The 13,667-nt window shown below is 52.9% G+C and overlaps 1 protein-coding gene across 9 annotated transcripts in view; it reads right to left on the bottom strand.

The window, feature by feature from the left end:
• Nucleotides 1–13,667, bottom strand: part of LOC101917328 (protocadherin gamma-C5-like) — a 55,157-nt gene that overhangs the window by 16,333 nt on the left and 25,157 nt on the right. For 6 of the 9 annotated variants that reach the window (XM_055812745.1, XM_055812748.1, XM_055812750.1 and 3 more), the window contains exon 2: nucleotides 5,794–5,852. In XM_055812745.1, the coding sequence (XP_055668720.1) occupies nucleotides 5,794–5,852 (59 nt within the window). Of the gene's footprint in view, nucleotides 1–5,793; nucleotides 5,853–7,850; nucleotides 10,584–10,873; nucleotides 13,660–13,667 lie in introns of those variants that run through there. The other 3 variants (XM_027779673.2, XM_027779672.2, XM_055812747.1) reach the window with 3 other exon arrangements.

The raw sequence follows: 13,667 nt of genomic DNA, 5'->3' as shown, positions 1-13,667 counted from the left end.
TGGAAACTCTTGAGTGGTTTCAACCAGCTCCGACAGCCAGGTGGAAGTTTCTGATATTCTTAAACTACTTGCATGAAAATCAACCAAGAAAGACCCTCACTGGTGTCTCGCACTAGGGAAAGGCTCAGTTGCCAGTCATGCCCGTCCCACCAGCTTGCTTGTCACTGCCCATCATCACACGGGTGGCTGGACACAGCAAAGCTGCTTTTTCTGCTGCTGGTTCGGAGCTGGGCACAGCCTGGGATGCTGTGTGGGGTGACAGTGGTGCTGGGGCAGGGAGAGAGGAAGCAGGAGACTGGAGATGCAGTGGGGAACAGAAAAGAAGAGCACAGGGAGACCCTCACCACATGGTGCACAGGAGGGCAGCAGGAGCAGATACTGTGGTGGGAAACACCAGGGACCTGCACAGGCTGGAGGAGTGGGCCGACATGAACCTCATGAAGTTCAACAAGGGCAAGTGCAAGGTCCTGCACCTGTGTTGGTGCAATCTTCTGTTTCAATACAGACTGGGGGATGAATGGGCTGAGAGCAGCCCTGTGGAGGACTTGGGGATACTGGTAGGTGACAAATGGGACATGAGCCAGCAATGTGCACTCACAGCTCCGAAAGCCAAGTGTGTCCTGGGCTGCATCACCAGCAGCATGGCCAGCAGGTCGAGGGAGGGGATTCTCCCCCTCTGCTCCACTCTCATGAGACTCGCCCCTGGAGCACTGCGTCCAGCTCTGGGGTCCTCAGCACAAGACAGACACAGACCTGGCAGAGTGGGTCCAGGGGAGGCCACAGAAATGGTCCAAGGGCTGGAAAAGCTCTGCCACAGAGGGAAGCTGAGGGAGTTGGAGTTGTTCACCCTGGAGAACAGAAGGCTACAGGGGACATCAGTGCAGCCTTTCCATATATAAAGGCAGCTTATAAGAGAGATGGAGAGAGACTTTTTATCAGGGCCTGTCATGACAGGACATGAGGCAAGGGTTTTAAACTGAGAGTAGGTTAGATTAGATATTAGGGAGAAATTCTTTAAAATGAGGGCAGTGAGGCACTGGCACAGGCTGCCCAGAGCAGCTGTGGGTGCCCCATCCCTGGCAGTGCTCAAGGCCAGGCTGGACAGGGCTTTGAGCGACCTGACCTAGTGAAGGATGTCCTTGCCCATGGCAGGGGGCATTGGACTGGATGCTCTTTAAAGGTCCCTTCCAATCCAAACCATTCTGTGAATTTATGATTCTCTGAAAAGGAGGGTCACAGCCACAGGGACCTGACTCTGCAACCCAGTTGTGACACTGGAAGGAAGGGAGCAGACTGCTTCAGGCTGCAGCTTGCCCAGCACCTCTGCCCAGCAAGTGCCTGTTTTCACACATTTTCAATGAAAGAGCAAACGGAAGGTAAATCTGTCAGTGTTTACCTATACATCCCCACTGCTGCACCTGTGCATGTGCTTTATAGCACTCACTACTTTGTCCACTGTAACATTACACAAACTTGCAATGTAAATTCCTAGGGGGTTACAACACACACAGACATCCCTCTATGGCTGCTGGGTTAGCAAGTGGTTCGTTGGGCTGGGTTTTTTTCGGAAGGACATGGTAAAGCCTGCATCTGTGGCCAGTTGTCTTTCTGCTGTGTATCCACCCCCATGCTGGGTAAGCCCATGAACATCCACATCCACATCGCTGTCTCTGGCCCCAGCTACTGTGTGCTCTGGGATGTGCCACCCAGACATGCACACATGGGGTCCCCTCAGCAGGAGCATGTCCTGGTACACTGGGGTGCTTCTGTCATACAGGACCTCCTGACCAACCCAAACACACATTAGAAGCCTCCCTGAGCTGCAGCACCCTTTGGCAGCATCTGCATGCTCTGAGCACCAAGATGCTCCTGAGAGCTGTAAGGACTATTTCCTGGGACAACTCTTCTCCCCTCCCTGCCCCCCACCACATGCAGGCAGGCTGTTGTTTAGTCCTGCAAGCCCAGCTCTTGGAGCTCTTGTGTGAAAAAAACCCAAAGAATTAAAAAACCAGCCTTTCCTTCATAGCTCTCCTCTGGGCACTGCTGCAGTAGTTCCACTGTCAGCCCCAAACCCCTTCTGCAGCCAGGGTCACGGGGCAGCTGTGATGCTGTTTAATGGGTAAGTGAAGCAAACATCACTATTGGCTCTGTTTGGCCTTGACGGGGGAGGCTGGCTCAAAACAGCATTGTAAAGCATTAACACAGAGAGATTTAGAATTGGAAAAAATAAATGGAGGAGTTGTGTGAAATGGCATTCTGTATCTTGTTTGAATGCTTTGCTCCTTCCTTCCCTGCAGTGGCTGGGGATTCCCAGACTGCTCCCCACCTCCTCCTGTGTCTCTTGCCTGGGATCACCTTCTAGCCTGCCCACACAAACCGAGACTGTCCACACTCCTCCCACAAGCTGCCAAGGACATAGTGGCTCTTCCCAGCCCAGGATGTCCCACCCTCTCATGCCCACCTGTGAGCAACACAGACGCCTTCCCACTCCTCCAGAAAGGGAATCCTGATTTAAGCTCCACGTTTTCCTCACTAAACCATCACAGAGAGATCAATGCAAAGAGCTATGGGGTCAGGCAAGTACCACGAACGTGCAGGGCACAAGTCTGGTCTCTGTTCCTTTGGCAGCTAGTGAAAAAGCAACAAGATGGTTCCCTTGTACCGGTCCCAGTCCCTGCATTCTCCCCCCATATGCCATACACTCCCAGGAAATCCCCCAGGAATGTCCTGCAATGCTGCCAGACCGTACACCTACTTCACTTTGGACAATTCATTGCTGTAATCTCCACTACAGCCACTGATCTGATTCATCGGGGAATGGCATCTGCTGCCTGGTGTCATTCTGTATTGCTATTTAATTTGGGTCAGACAAATGCATTTAAGAGCACATTCTTTTTTTTTTTCTTTTCAGCTAAGAGGTGGCCTGTGTTCCCCAGGCACCAAGCAAAGCCCATCAGAGAGAGAGCTCATGGTGCTGGACAGGCTTCCCTGCCAGCAGCAGACACAGCTGTATATAAGCTAACATTGGAGAGAGGAACAGCAGGCAGGGCTCTGGCAGCTGCCCTTGCACGCTCTTTAATACCTGTAATACCAACCTGGTATTGTGCCTGGGGAATTCACACACCAGGTATCAAAACACTGGGAAGAGCATGGGAGAGCACAACAGGGAGCAGACTGCTCTCCCGGATTTCTCTGTTTGATCATCAGAGAGACATCAGGGCTGGGCACTAAACATATGATAGCACTTTCTATTTCCATCCTTTAGTACTGTAACACAGGTTTAGAATAAAAACATCTCCTTGGTTCAACTTAAAACAGGATAAAAGAAACATGGAAAAAAAATCAGCAATAGCTGTTTCACTGCTAATGTGAAATCTGCACACAGGCATGTGGGGAAAACCAGCAGGAATTAAAATCCACTGAGTTATTTCAGTACCAGCCTGTGCTTGGGCAAAGTCCCTCTCCAAACCCAGGGGCCAGCCCGTGCTGCGGGAACCCCTGCCCCAACAGGCACTGACACAAGCCACTACCGTGGGCACCCAAGTCACAGATCACCACGGGTAACATCATGGCTCAGCACCAGAACCAACATGCCATGCTAGTTCAGCTCCCCATGAACAAGAGTCTGAGGCTGCCGTTCCTCCTGCCCTCTCTCTTCCCACCCCACATGCTGCTGCTCCCATTTAGGGACTGGGAAGGGGCTGGAGCTTGTAAAGAGCTTCAGGCAGAGGCTGGGGGGAGGGTCACTGTCCCATGACCTGAGAAAAGGTCCCTCTTGTTGAGTTAAGTAGGTCTGGGCTGCATCAGCTCTGTGCCTTGAAGAGCTCCAGCATGATGCTAGAAGAGGGAACAAGAGAGCTTGCTCTGATGGGGCTCATTTACTCACTTCTCATAACAAAACTATTACAGCAGCTCTGGTGCACTTCTGTATTAACAGGGCCTTGTTAATTGTCATTTGAACTAGAGCGTAAATGGTTAGAAAGATTTTTCTTGATTAAAATGTTGTCAGTGATGGGGAATCCAACAGACCTCTGAGAAAACTGCTCCAGTGATAGCCTTGTTTTAAAGTCTGGTTTCTAGTAGGAATGCTTTATCTACTCTACATCATACCCTCACTCCATTTTAGCTATGTCAGCTAGAAAAGCCTAGTAACAAAGTTTAATTGCTGCAACAAGTTGGATATAGGAGCCTTTTAATTTTCTGATAAGTTAATTTATCAAGCCAGACCCAGGGAAATACTCAAACACAACCAGCTGCTGCAGATGTTTAACTACAAGCTTCAACACTGAAATCCAGGACCTGGTGCTCCCTGTAGCACCATGTAAACCTCCACAGGAGCTGCGCGAGTGGCCACCAGGAATGACAAAGCAGAGGCATGAGCTCCTCTCTTTTCTGCAAAGATATGGTGCCAGACCCAGCCAGCCAAGGAAGCGCATAATCTAAATTTACTCCTGATTGCTCCAAGGGTATAATCCTTGGTTATGCCCCAAAAGATATAATCTTTTCACATATAAATTCTCACTTATCAATTCTCCCATATAAATGGAGCCATTACCCTCATACACAGTAACCTCTGGTTGGGGTATTCACAGAGTAAGGTGGACTCCCAGTTTAAGTCCTTTCTTACCCTGATGGCACTCAAGGAAGCTGACCCTCAGAAGAGGATCCCTGCCCCTGCTTATGAACCAGAAGGGAAGACGGGAGAGGTGAAGGGCACCTGCTCAGCATTTTCTTGTCAATGCTTTCTCACTGTGGACCAAGAAAAGCAAACTTTGTTGGGCCAGAGCAAGAGAGCGCAAAGTCAAGAGAGGGGTACTCCCTTGGGAGGCAGGTCTCTGCTCTGCTGACAGGGCTTCTTATCTTTCGGACATCACATGCAAACTGGCAAAAACTCAGCCATGATTTTGACAGCAAGACCAGACCTTAGGAGACAGCCTTCCTGTAAGTGTCCTGACCCATGAGGTTTAATTTCTTCTTTCTTAGCCTCCCTCTGCCCAGTTGTCCAGTTCCAGTAGGAAGCGTGCAGAAGGCTCCTCACCTGGATGAACCATCCCATGTTAGTGATGGCACTTCCCAAGGAATGCAATGAAGGTTCCAAACTCTCCAACAAACAGATCCAGGCGTGCCAACCCGGATTCAGCCAGACTAGCCCACAGGAGAAAGCACAAACAGTGGCCTTTCATGAGGGATCTGCTCCTGCTGAGTTAGATGTGGCTGGGGACACATTTCTCTAGAGGGGCCTTTGGGGACCTGGGGCTCATCCACTCAACTTCTGGCTGCCACAGGGGCTTACACAGCAGTTTGGCAATAGGTGTTCAAGCCACAGCAGGCAACACACTTCAGCAGCACAGAGCCTGAGGCTCCATGGTTGGTAAAGGGACTCACACAGTGATTTCCAGCGGCCTCCGTACAGGAGGAATCAAGATTTTGGACTCAGAATCTAATCTAAATGCTCAAAATCCACTTTAAAGAAGCATCCTTTCCCTGTGAAGCATGTTTTCCATTCCTTTAACCATCTCACAACTTCACCTGGAGTTCCCTCCAGCTCCTGACTGTCTCCTTGCACTGTAGATACCAAACCAGACAAACCACGGCAAACAACAGCTGACACACCACCACCAAACAGGACTGATGCAGAAGCAGCCCGACTTCACTCTTTGGCTGGACAGTTCTACCAATGACAGGGAACACCCATCCGCAGAGCTGCCAGTCAAGGAATTCCCAGCACTGGAAGTGGTATGCAAAGGAAAGGAACCTTCACCGGACACATACATGAAGAAAAGAGGCACTTACCCACTTGTTCCAGGTCTCTGGGTCTGAGAGAAGCGCCAGTCTGTGTTTGGCTGAGCTTGCTGCAGAGAAAATAGAAGAGTTTTAATACCTCTATTCTTGCCTTTGAAAATGGAAGTGAACTGATCCTGGATTATTTCAGTCTGGAGTATCAGTGTGATCTTTCCAAGTAAAGCAAATCAATTAGAACAGAAAGAAAGCTCCCCTTCCCCCTTTCTGGAGTATTTCTGAACCAGCATGAATACTAAAAAGCATGACAAAAACTATTCAGCGAATAATCTTCCAAAGCAGCTCAGGAAACCAGGCTGTGAAAGAAATGAAGCATGAAATAAACTGATAAGAGCATCAATTCAGCAGGAGCAATGGTACCAAAGTAATGAGCTTGGAGGAGGGCAGGGGTGGGGGTGGCAGAATTAATTGATACTGAGAAAGATGCTTTTAATGCCAGAAGGTAAAATGGAAACAGACCTTCCTAATCTGTTTTTCTTCTGTCCTTAAAAAAGCCTGCCTGAGATCTTGATTTCACACACTGTATTTGAATGACATTTCCTAGATGATGTGGCCTTAGAGCATTACAGTATTTTTCTGTCCACAGAGAAAAGAATGAACTTCCGACAGCAAAAGAAAAAAGCATTATTTGTTTAGGAGGCACAATAAACTTCAGACACAGCAGCACACTTTGTAACTTCATTAGTAAGCCCTCGTATCGCTTTCTGCCCGTGTTATTTTACCATCAGACAATGGACATTCTGTAAATAGGGAAGGACACAAGCAGGCTTGCATATTCCTATTTGAATCACGCCTTTGTGAAGAGCACTAAATAGCAGAGCTGTTTTCTGTCTGGAAAACATACTTCCGAAAATCGTAATCTTCTTAATTAACTCCAGAATGATAACATACTACCTGCAAAGGACAACATTTCTCTCAATCATGTTAGGAATGAGCAATTCATAGTCCATACAGTGGAACATCAATTTTACAGGATTATTCTGCTTGTACATGCAATTACTAAGGAAAAGTGAAGACGGATACAGCTGACCTAGATTTTTAGTTAGTAGATGTGATTTCACTAATTCTTTCACAGCTTTGATGACTCTCATGAAAGAATATATCAGAATAAATTACTCCCCTAAAATAGAGTCCCCACTGGTACCCATGCTGCATGCAAATTAAACTGTTAAAATACTTGCCCTCCAGATTTCAGATACACATTTTTGCACACCAGCACTGACACACAGTCCTGCACTAGATAAGCCCTTCCCAATCTGTATTTTGAATTCCTGTTGTAAATACCAGTTTCAAATTTAGGGCAGGCATTTATAACACAAAATTACCTTTTATATCCCAAAATTATAAAATCTACAGCTAAACACAGTCACCTACATCCATATTTAGACATCTGAATACAAGTGGCTAAAGTTTTCAAAGCTCACCGCTGCCTAGGTCTCTGCAAGACCAAGGGCATGTAAGGTCACCAGGATCTTTGCAAAAAATGTCACTATGTCCAGTGCTGAATACTGAATTCAGCCCCTCCCTCAGAAAGACTAAGCTGGAAAATGATCCCTTGCTGAGGCACGATCAATAATTACTAACACTGGGAGTTAGGGAATGAGAAATTTCTACAATGCACCTCTAAAACAGAGCAAAAGAAAACACTGACAAACTTTGCTTTCAGATAACCTCCTCCTCTGTCACGGTTCATATGCCATGCAGAATAAAGGGGTTAAACAGAGTCAAGAAGTTAAAACACCCAGAAAACATGTTCCTGACCATGTTAAGAATCACTTTAAAAAGAAAAGAGTATGAACGGGTCTAAGGGAAAACTCTCCACTTCTACAAACACACAGCCTTTGACTTTACAGTACTACCCAGCCCCTTCCCCCACCTCCATCAAGCCAAGCCAAAGCTTTCACCTGCCACCTCCCAGGAGGTGATGGTGACACACATTCCCTGAAGTCACCTTCTTAGGTGGAAGGACAGACAGAGAACAGCCAGCTGGCCTTGATATTACGGACTGTTGCACTTAGCAGACAGGACAGTAAGAAACACCCATCTCTTACCCCATCGCAGGGACTCGCTAAGGTGCTGGTCACCTGCTCATAGGCAGCCACCGTCTCCGCAGTGCTAGAATGGCTGAAAGGTTTTACAAAGAGGAAATCACTCTGGTCAGACATGGGTGAGAAACAAGAGGTGTAATTCTGTGCCTGGGAGGTCAAGCCCGCTCCTCCCACATCCAGGTATTTGATGAAGCCATCTGGCTTCATCTGCCCACGGAAATGGGAGGCAGGCTTGCGGCCAGTCCCTCGGCAGCAATCCGCAAAGGTCCAGCTGGCAGTGCCAGCTTTGAGACACCGGGCAGCCACCACAGCAAACATCACACAGGACACAAGGGAGATGGACACCAAGGAGATGATGAGGTAAAGCGTTAGGTTGGTATCCTTGGGAGAAGATTTGGGGAGGTCCAGGGACTTGGCGAAGTCCTGCACACCATTTTCCTCTGGAGAAATTATTATTACCACAGAGGCCGAGAGGGACGGTGTCCCATTGTCCCTCACTTCAACCACCAGCCTGTGGGGATCTTCTGACTCCCTGAGAGCCTGTGCAACCCTTATCTCTCCAGAGCGGCGTTCCACTTGGAAAGGCAAAGCCTCAGCGGCTTCCTGCAGCTGGTAGGACAGCCAAGCATTATGACCACTATCAGCATCAACAGCTACAATTTTGGTGACCAGATAGCCAGGTTCTGCCAAGGCCGGGATGGTTTGGTGGAAGGCAGAGCCCTGGGGGACGGAAGGGTAGACAATGGTGGGGGCATTGTCATTCTCATCCAGGACGAACACATGGACCACAGCAGTGCTACTCAACATGGGAGACCCAGCATCCTTCACCTCCACGGGCAACTGGAACACCTTGTCCTGCTCGTAGTCCAGAGCTCGCACAGTGTAGATGGTGCCATTGTCCTGGTCTATTCGGAAGTAGGTTGAGATGGGTACATCCTGCACTCCATTGTCCAAGATGGAGTAAGACAGCTTGGCATTGCTACCCTCATCAGGATCAGATGCTGACACTGAAAAGACAGAAGTTCCAGGAAGGGAGTTTTCCTGAACATGAGCTGTATCAAAAGGACTGGAGAAATTTGGTGCATTATCATTCACATCAGCAATTTGGAGGTAAAATGTTTTTTGTGTGGCCCTCTGTGGGGTCCCTGAATCCACAGCCCTCACTGTGATGTTGTATCCACTGGCCTTCTCCTGATCAAGGGGACCATTTGTGACCAGTGAGAAATGCTCTTTAAAAGACGACACCAGTTTAAACGGGAGCTCTTTTGCTATCTGCAGATGGACCTGCCCATTGTCACCGGAATCGCTGTCCTTCACACCAATGAGGGCAATTACAGTGCCTGGGGTTGCATCCTCCTGCACTGGGCTGGAGAGAGAAGTCAGCACGATCTCTGGGCTGTTATCATTGATATCGATTAATTCCACTCGCAGGTGACAGTGTCCTTCCATGGCTGGGGATCCCTTGTCCCTGGCTCGAACCGCAATCTCATAAGCACTGGATTCCTCATAATCCAGTGGGGCTGTGGTTCGGATCTCCCCTGTCCGGGGATCTAAGGAGAACAGCTTGGTGAATTGACCAGGTGCATTATTGCTAGTTTTGAAAGAATATTCCACATCCCCATTGGGACCTTCATCCAGGTCGGTGACATTCAACTTGGTGACCAAAGTGCCCACTGGCACATTCTCCTCCAGATGTACCTTGGATACAGGTGGGTCACAGACAGGAGGGTTGTCATTTGCATCCAGGACATGGATGGCAACCTTGGCAGTGCCAGATTTCACTGGATTCCCTCCATCCAGGGCTGTCAGAGTTAGATGATGCACAGCCACTTTCTCTCTATCCAGTGGTTTTTCAAGTATGATCTCGGGCATTTTAACACCATCTCCTCTCACATTGATGCTCAGGGCAAAATGTTTGCTGGGACTGAGCTCGTAGGTGGAGATGGAGTTGGAGCCCATATCCGGGTCTTCTGCTACCTCCAAGGGTAGCCGAGTCCCAGGGTTGGCTACCTCAGTGATCTCCAAGACCACCTCCGGCTTGGGGAACTGGGGCGCGTTGTCGTTCACGTCGAGGACATCCACCTCAACACGGTGGAGCTGGAGGGGATTCTCCATGACGAGCTGGAGGTGCAGGGAGCACATGGGACTCTGCCCGCACAGTGCCTCCCGGTCCAGCCTGCTGTCCAGGAGCAGCACCCCGGCTGCCAGGTCCACCTGGAAGGGCTGTTGCCCACCCTCGCTCACCAGGCGCAGGTTGCGGGCAGCCAGGCTCCGCGCCTCCACCCCGAGGTCCTTGGCCAGGTCGCCCACAGAGGAGCCCGGCTCTCTGTCCTCGGGCACGGAGTAGCGGAGCTGGGCGCTGCTGGGAGCCGGCAGGCAGGAGAGGGCTGCGAACAGCAGCTGCCATGGCAGACTCCGTCCCCCGAGCATCCCGTGCCGGGTATGAGAGCGGGGTAGCGCGGAGCGGAGCGGCGGTGGCTCCGCACAGCCTCCCCCGCCTCCCCGCCCCCGGCAGCCGCCGCCGCGCCGGAGCCCCGCGCCCCGGGGGGGTCCGAGCGGGTTGTGCAGGAAGAAGCTGCCGCCGGAGCCGAGCTGGGAGGGATGGAGGGGGCGCGGGGGGGGAGGGGGGCGATCGCAGCCCGGCCGGCTGAGCCGCTCCTCGGCACGCAAAGACACACAAAGTCGGCGAGCAGAGGGATGGACCGAGTGACAGTTTTACGTCTCTCCACAGCCCCCTCCTCCTCCTCCTCCTCCTCCTTTCTCTCTCCCTCCTCCTCCGCTGCCGCCGCCTTCCCAAAATACGCACGGCGTAGCCTCCCCCCCCCCCCCCCCCCCCCCGCCCTGCCGCCGCCACTCCACCCCCGCAGCGCCGGGGGGGCGCCGGGAACTCCCGGCCGTGGGAACCCCCGCCCCGCCCGGCTGCAGAGAGCGGGCACCGGCGGGCACCCCCTCCCCAAACCCGGCCGAGGGTGCCGCGCCCCAGCCCGCGGTTGCGGTCAGCCTGGGGGCCACGCTCCCGAGCTCACCTCGCTGCACAGGGTGGGATCCGAGTTGGCACCGCCTGGACCCGCGGAGGGTCTCACAAACATGAACTCGCTGATGTCCGAGACCGGAGAAAAGCAGGAGCGGTAACGCGGAGCAGGTGGTGCCGTGGCTGTCACCTGGACGCCCATCACCGTGTCCCCTTGCTTAGGTTCATAGTTCAAGTGCCCAAAAATGTGGCTAGGAGGGGGCTGAAGCGTGTTCACACTCTCCACCCAGCAGCCCTGGCTGGCAGGTGCAGAGCCCCGATGGAGGCACCGCACGCCCAGCACTGCCAGTCCCACGAGTGAGACAGCAGAGATGAGCACTAGGGACGCGATCAGATAAAGCGTAATTGTGGCCAAGCCCCCACCATCAGTGGCCCGAGTCTCGGCGCCCTGCAAGGCTTCTGGCCCCTTCTCCTCCACCAGTACCACCAGTGTGACAGCTGTGGAAAGCGGGGGTTCCCCGGCATCCCGGATCACCACCAGCAGTTCATGCGCAGAGGCATCTGTCTCCTGCAAAGCCCGGGTGATCCGGATCTCCCCAGAGTGCAGTGCCACACTGAAAAGCCCCAGGTCTGTGGCTTCCACGAGATGGTAGGAGAGCCAGGCATTGCGCCCCGAGTCCGCATCTATCCCCACCACCTTGGTGATGAGAGCAAAAGGGGCAGTGGAGGGGGAGATTCGGAACTGGGTAGTGGAGTCCTCCCCGGCCCTGGGGAAATGCACCCGTGGGGCATTATCATTCTGATCCACTATAAAAACGTGAACCAGTGTCCTGTTCCTCAGGGCTGGGGAGCCACCATCAGAGACCTCCACGTGGAACTGGACATAGGTGGTTTGTTCATAGTCAAAGGGGAGTTTGGCAGAGACCTGGCCACTTGTGGGATGTATGGAGAGGTAGCGAGTCGGATCCAGGCCTGGATCTGTCCCACCAGCTCGCAGGATGGAGTAGGAAAGGCGGGAATTCTGCTCTGAGTCAGGGTCGGCAGCGGAGACTGTAACCAGCACACTGCCCACCGGGTTGTTTTCTGCCACCAGCACTTCGTAGGATGCTTGTTCAAACTGAGGCGCATTGTCATTGACATCTGCCAGCGTGATTGGCAAGATGGTGTGGCGGGAGAGTGGAGGACTGCCCAGGTCCGAGGCAGAGACGGTGACATTGTAGTAGGCAACATGCTCCCGGTCCAAACGGGTGCTGGTCAGCAGTGAGTACTGGTGCTCATAGTCCTTACGCAGCTGGAAGGGAAGATCTGGAGACACATGACACTGGACCTTGCCCTGCTCACCAGAGTCCCTGTCTCTGACGTGTATCACAGCCACCACTGTGCCCAGGGGTGCATCCTCACTCAGGGAGCTGGAGAAAGAGGTAAGAATGACCTCAGGGGCATTGTCATTCACATCAGTGATTTCCACCACCACACTGCAGTGCTCCTCCATCGTTGGCGACCCCATGTCCTTGGCCTCCACTTCGATCTCATACACTGTTGCCTCCTCAAAGTCCAGGTTGCCCTGGACACGAATCTCCCCAGTTTGCTCATCGATGGCAAAGATCTGGCGTAAGGCAGCTGAGTTGTGGCTGCTGAGGGAGTAGCGGATGTCCCCATTGGGCCCTTCGTCCACATCAGTGGCATTTAATTTCACCACAAGGGTGCCCAGTGGCGAGTTCTCCACTAAACGGGCTCCGTATGATGGTCTGTCAAAGACCGGGTGGTTGTCATTGGCATCCAGGACATGAATAGTGATGTGTATCTTGCTGGACTGAGGGGGAGAGCCCCCGTCTTCGGCAGTCAGGACCAGGTGGTGGAAAGCTCTGAGTTCCCGGTCCAGGGCTCTCTCCAGCACCAGTTCAGGGAACTTCCCCCCATCTGTGCGTGCCTTCACATTGAGGTTGAAGTTCTCATTGGCACTCAGGTGATAGGTCTGCAAGGTGTTGGTGCCCACATCGGGGTCCTGGGCAGGCTGGATGGGGAACCGGGCACCCAGAGATGCCAGCTCATAGATGCGCAACGAAACCTCGTCACTGGGGAACTCCGGGGGGTTGTCATTGACATCCAGAATCTCCACCTCAATGCGGTAGAACTCCACTGGGTTCTCGATGGCAAGTTTCAGGTGGAGGAAGCAGCGGGGATTCTGGCCGCAGAGCTGCTCCCGGTCTATCCGCTCACTGACCATTATAATGCCAGTGTTAACATTGACCGAGAAGTACTGAGAATCCGAATCAGACAGTACCTGCAGGTTAGCTGCTGCCAGTTTCGCCACATCGGTGCCCAGGTCCTTCGCAATATTGCCCACGAAGGCACCCCGGGTGAGCTCCTCCGGGATGCTGTACCGGATCTGAGCAGAGGAGCTGTGCAAAAACAGACAGAACGAGAAGACACGCGGCAGCCCCAGGGACCGGTCCGCCTTCCCTACCCTCGGCATCCTTGCCGGGTGGGCGGCCGAGGAGCGATGCCCTCCGCGCCCGCGCTCAGCGCTCGCCGCTCCCATTCATTGTTTGGGGCGGACGCGGTTCGAGGAGGGCGGGGGACGCCGGTGCTCCGCACAGCCGCCTCGCCATTGGCTCCGACCGCCGCGCCGCTCCTCCAATCGCCGCGCTCCTTTCTCAGGACAGCAACACCGGCGCCAATCGCAACCCGCGGGCTGTTGCCGCGCGGCGCGAACCTGCGCGGCGCTTCCCCGACCCCGCAACGAGCCGAGCCGAGCCGGGCCGGGCCGGGCAGCAACGGCGGACCCGGGGGCCATGCGCGGTCCTGCCGCCCCGCCCAGGCACCGCCTTCCCCAGCCCCAAGGCTCT

The sequence above is a fragment of the Falco peregrinus genome, chromosome 8, assembly GCF_023634155.1.
Source record: "Falco peregrinus isolate bFalPer1 chromosome 8, bFalPer1.pri, whole genome shotgun sequence".
Lineage (NCBI taxonomy): Eukaryota > Metazoa > Chordata > Aves > Falconiformes > Falconidae > Falco > Falco peregrinus.
This window is presented reverse-complemented; position numbering and strand designations above follow the sequence as displayed.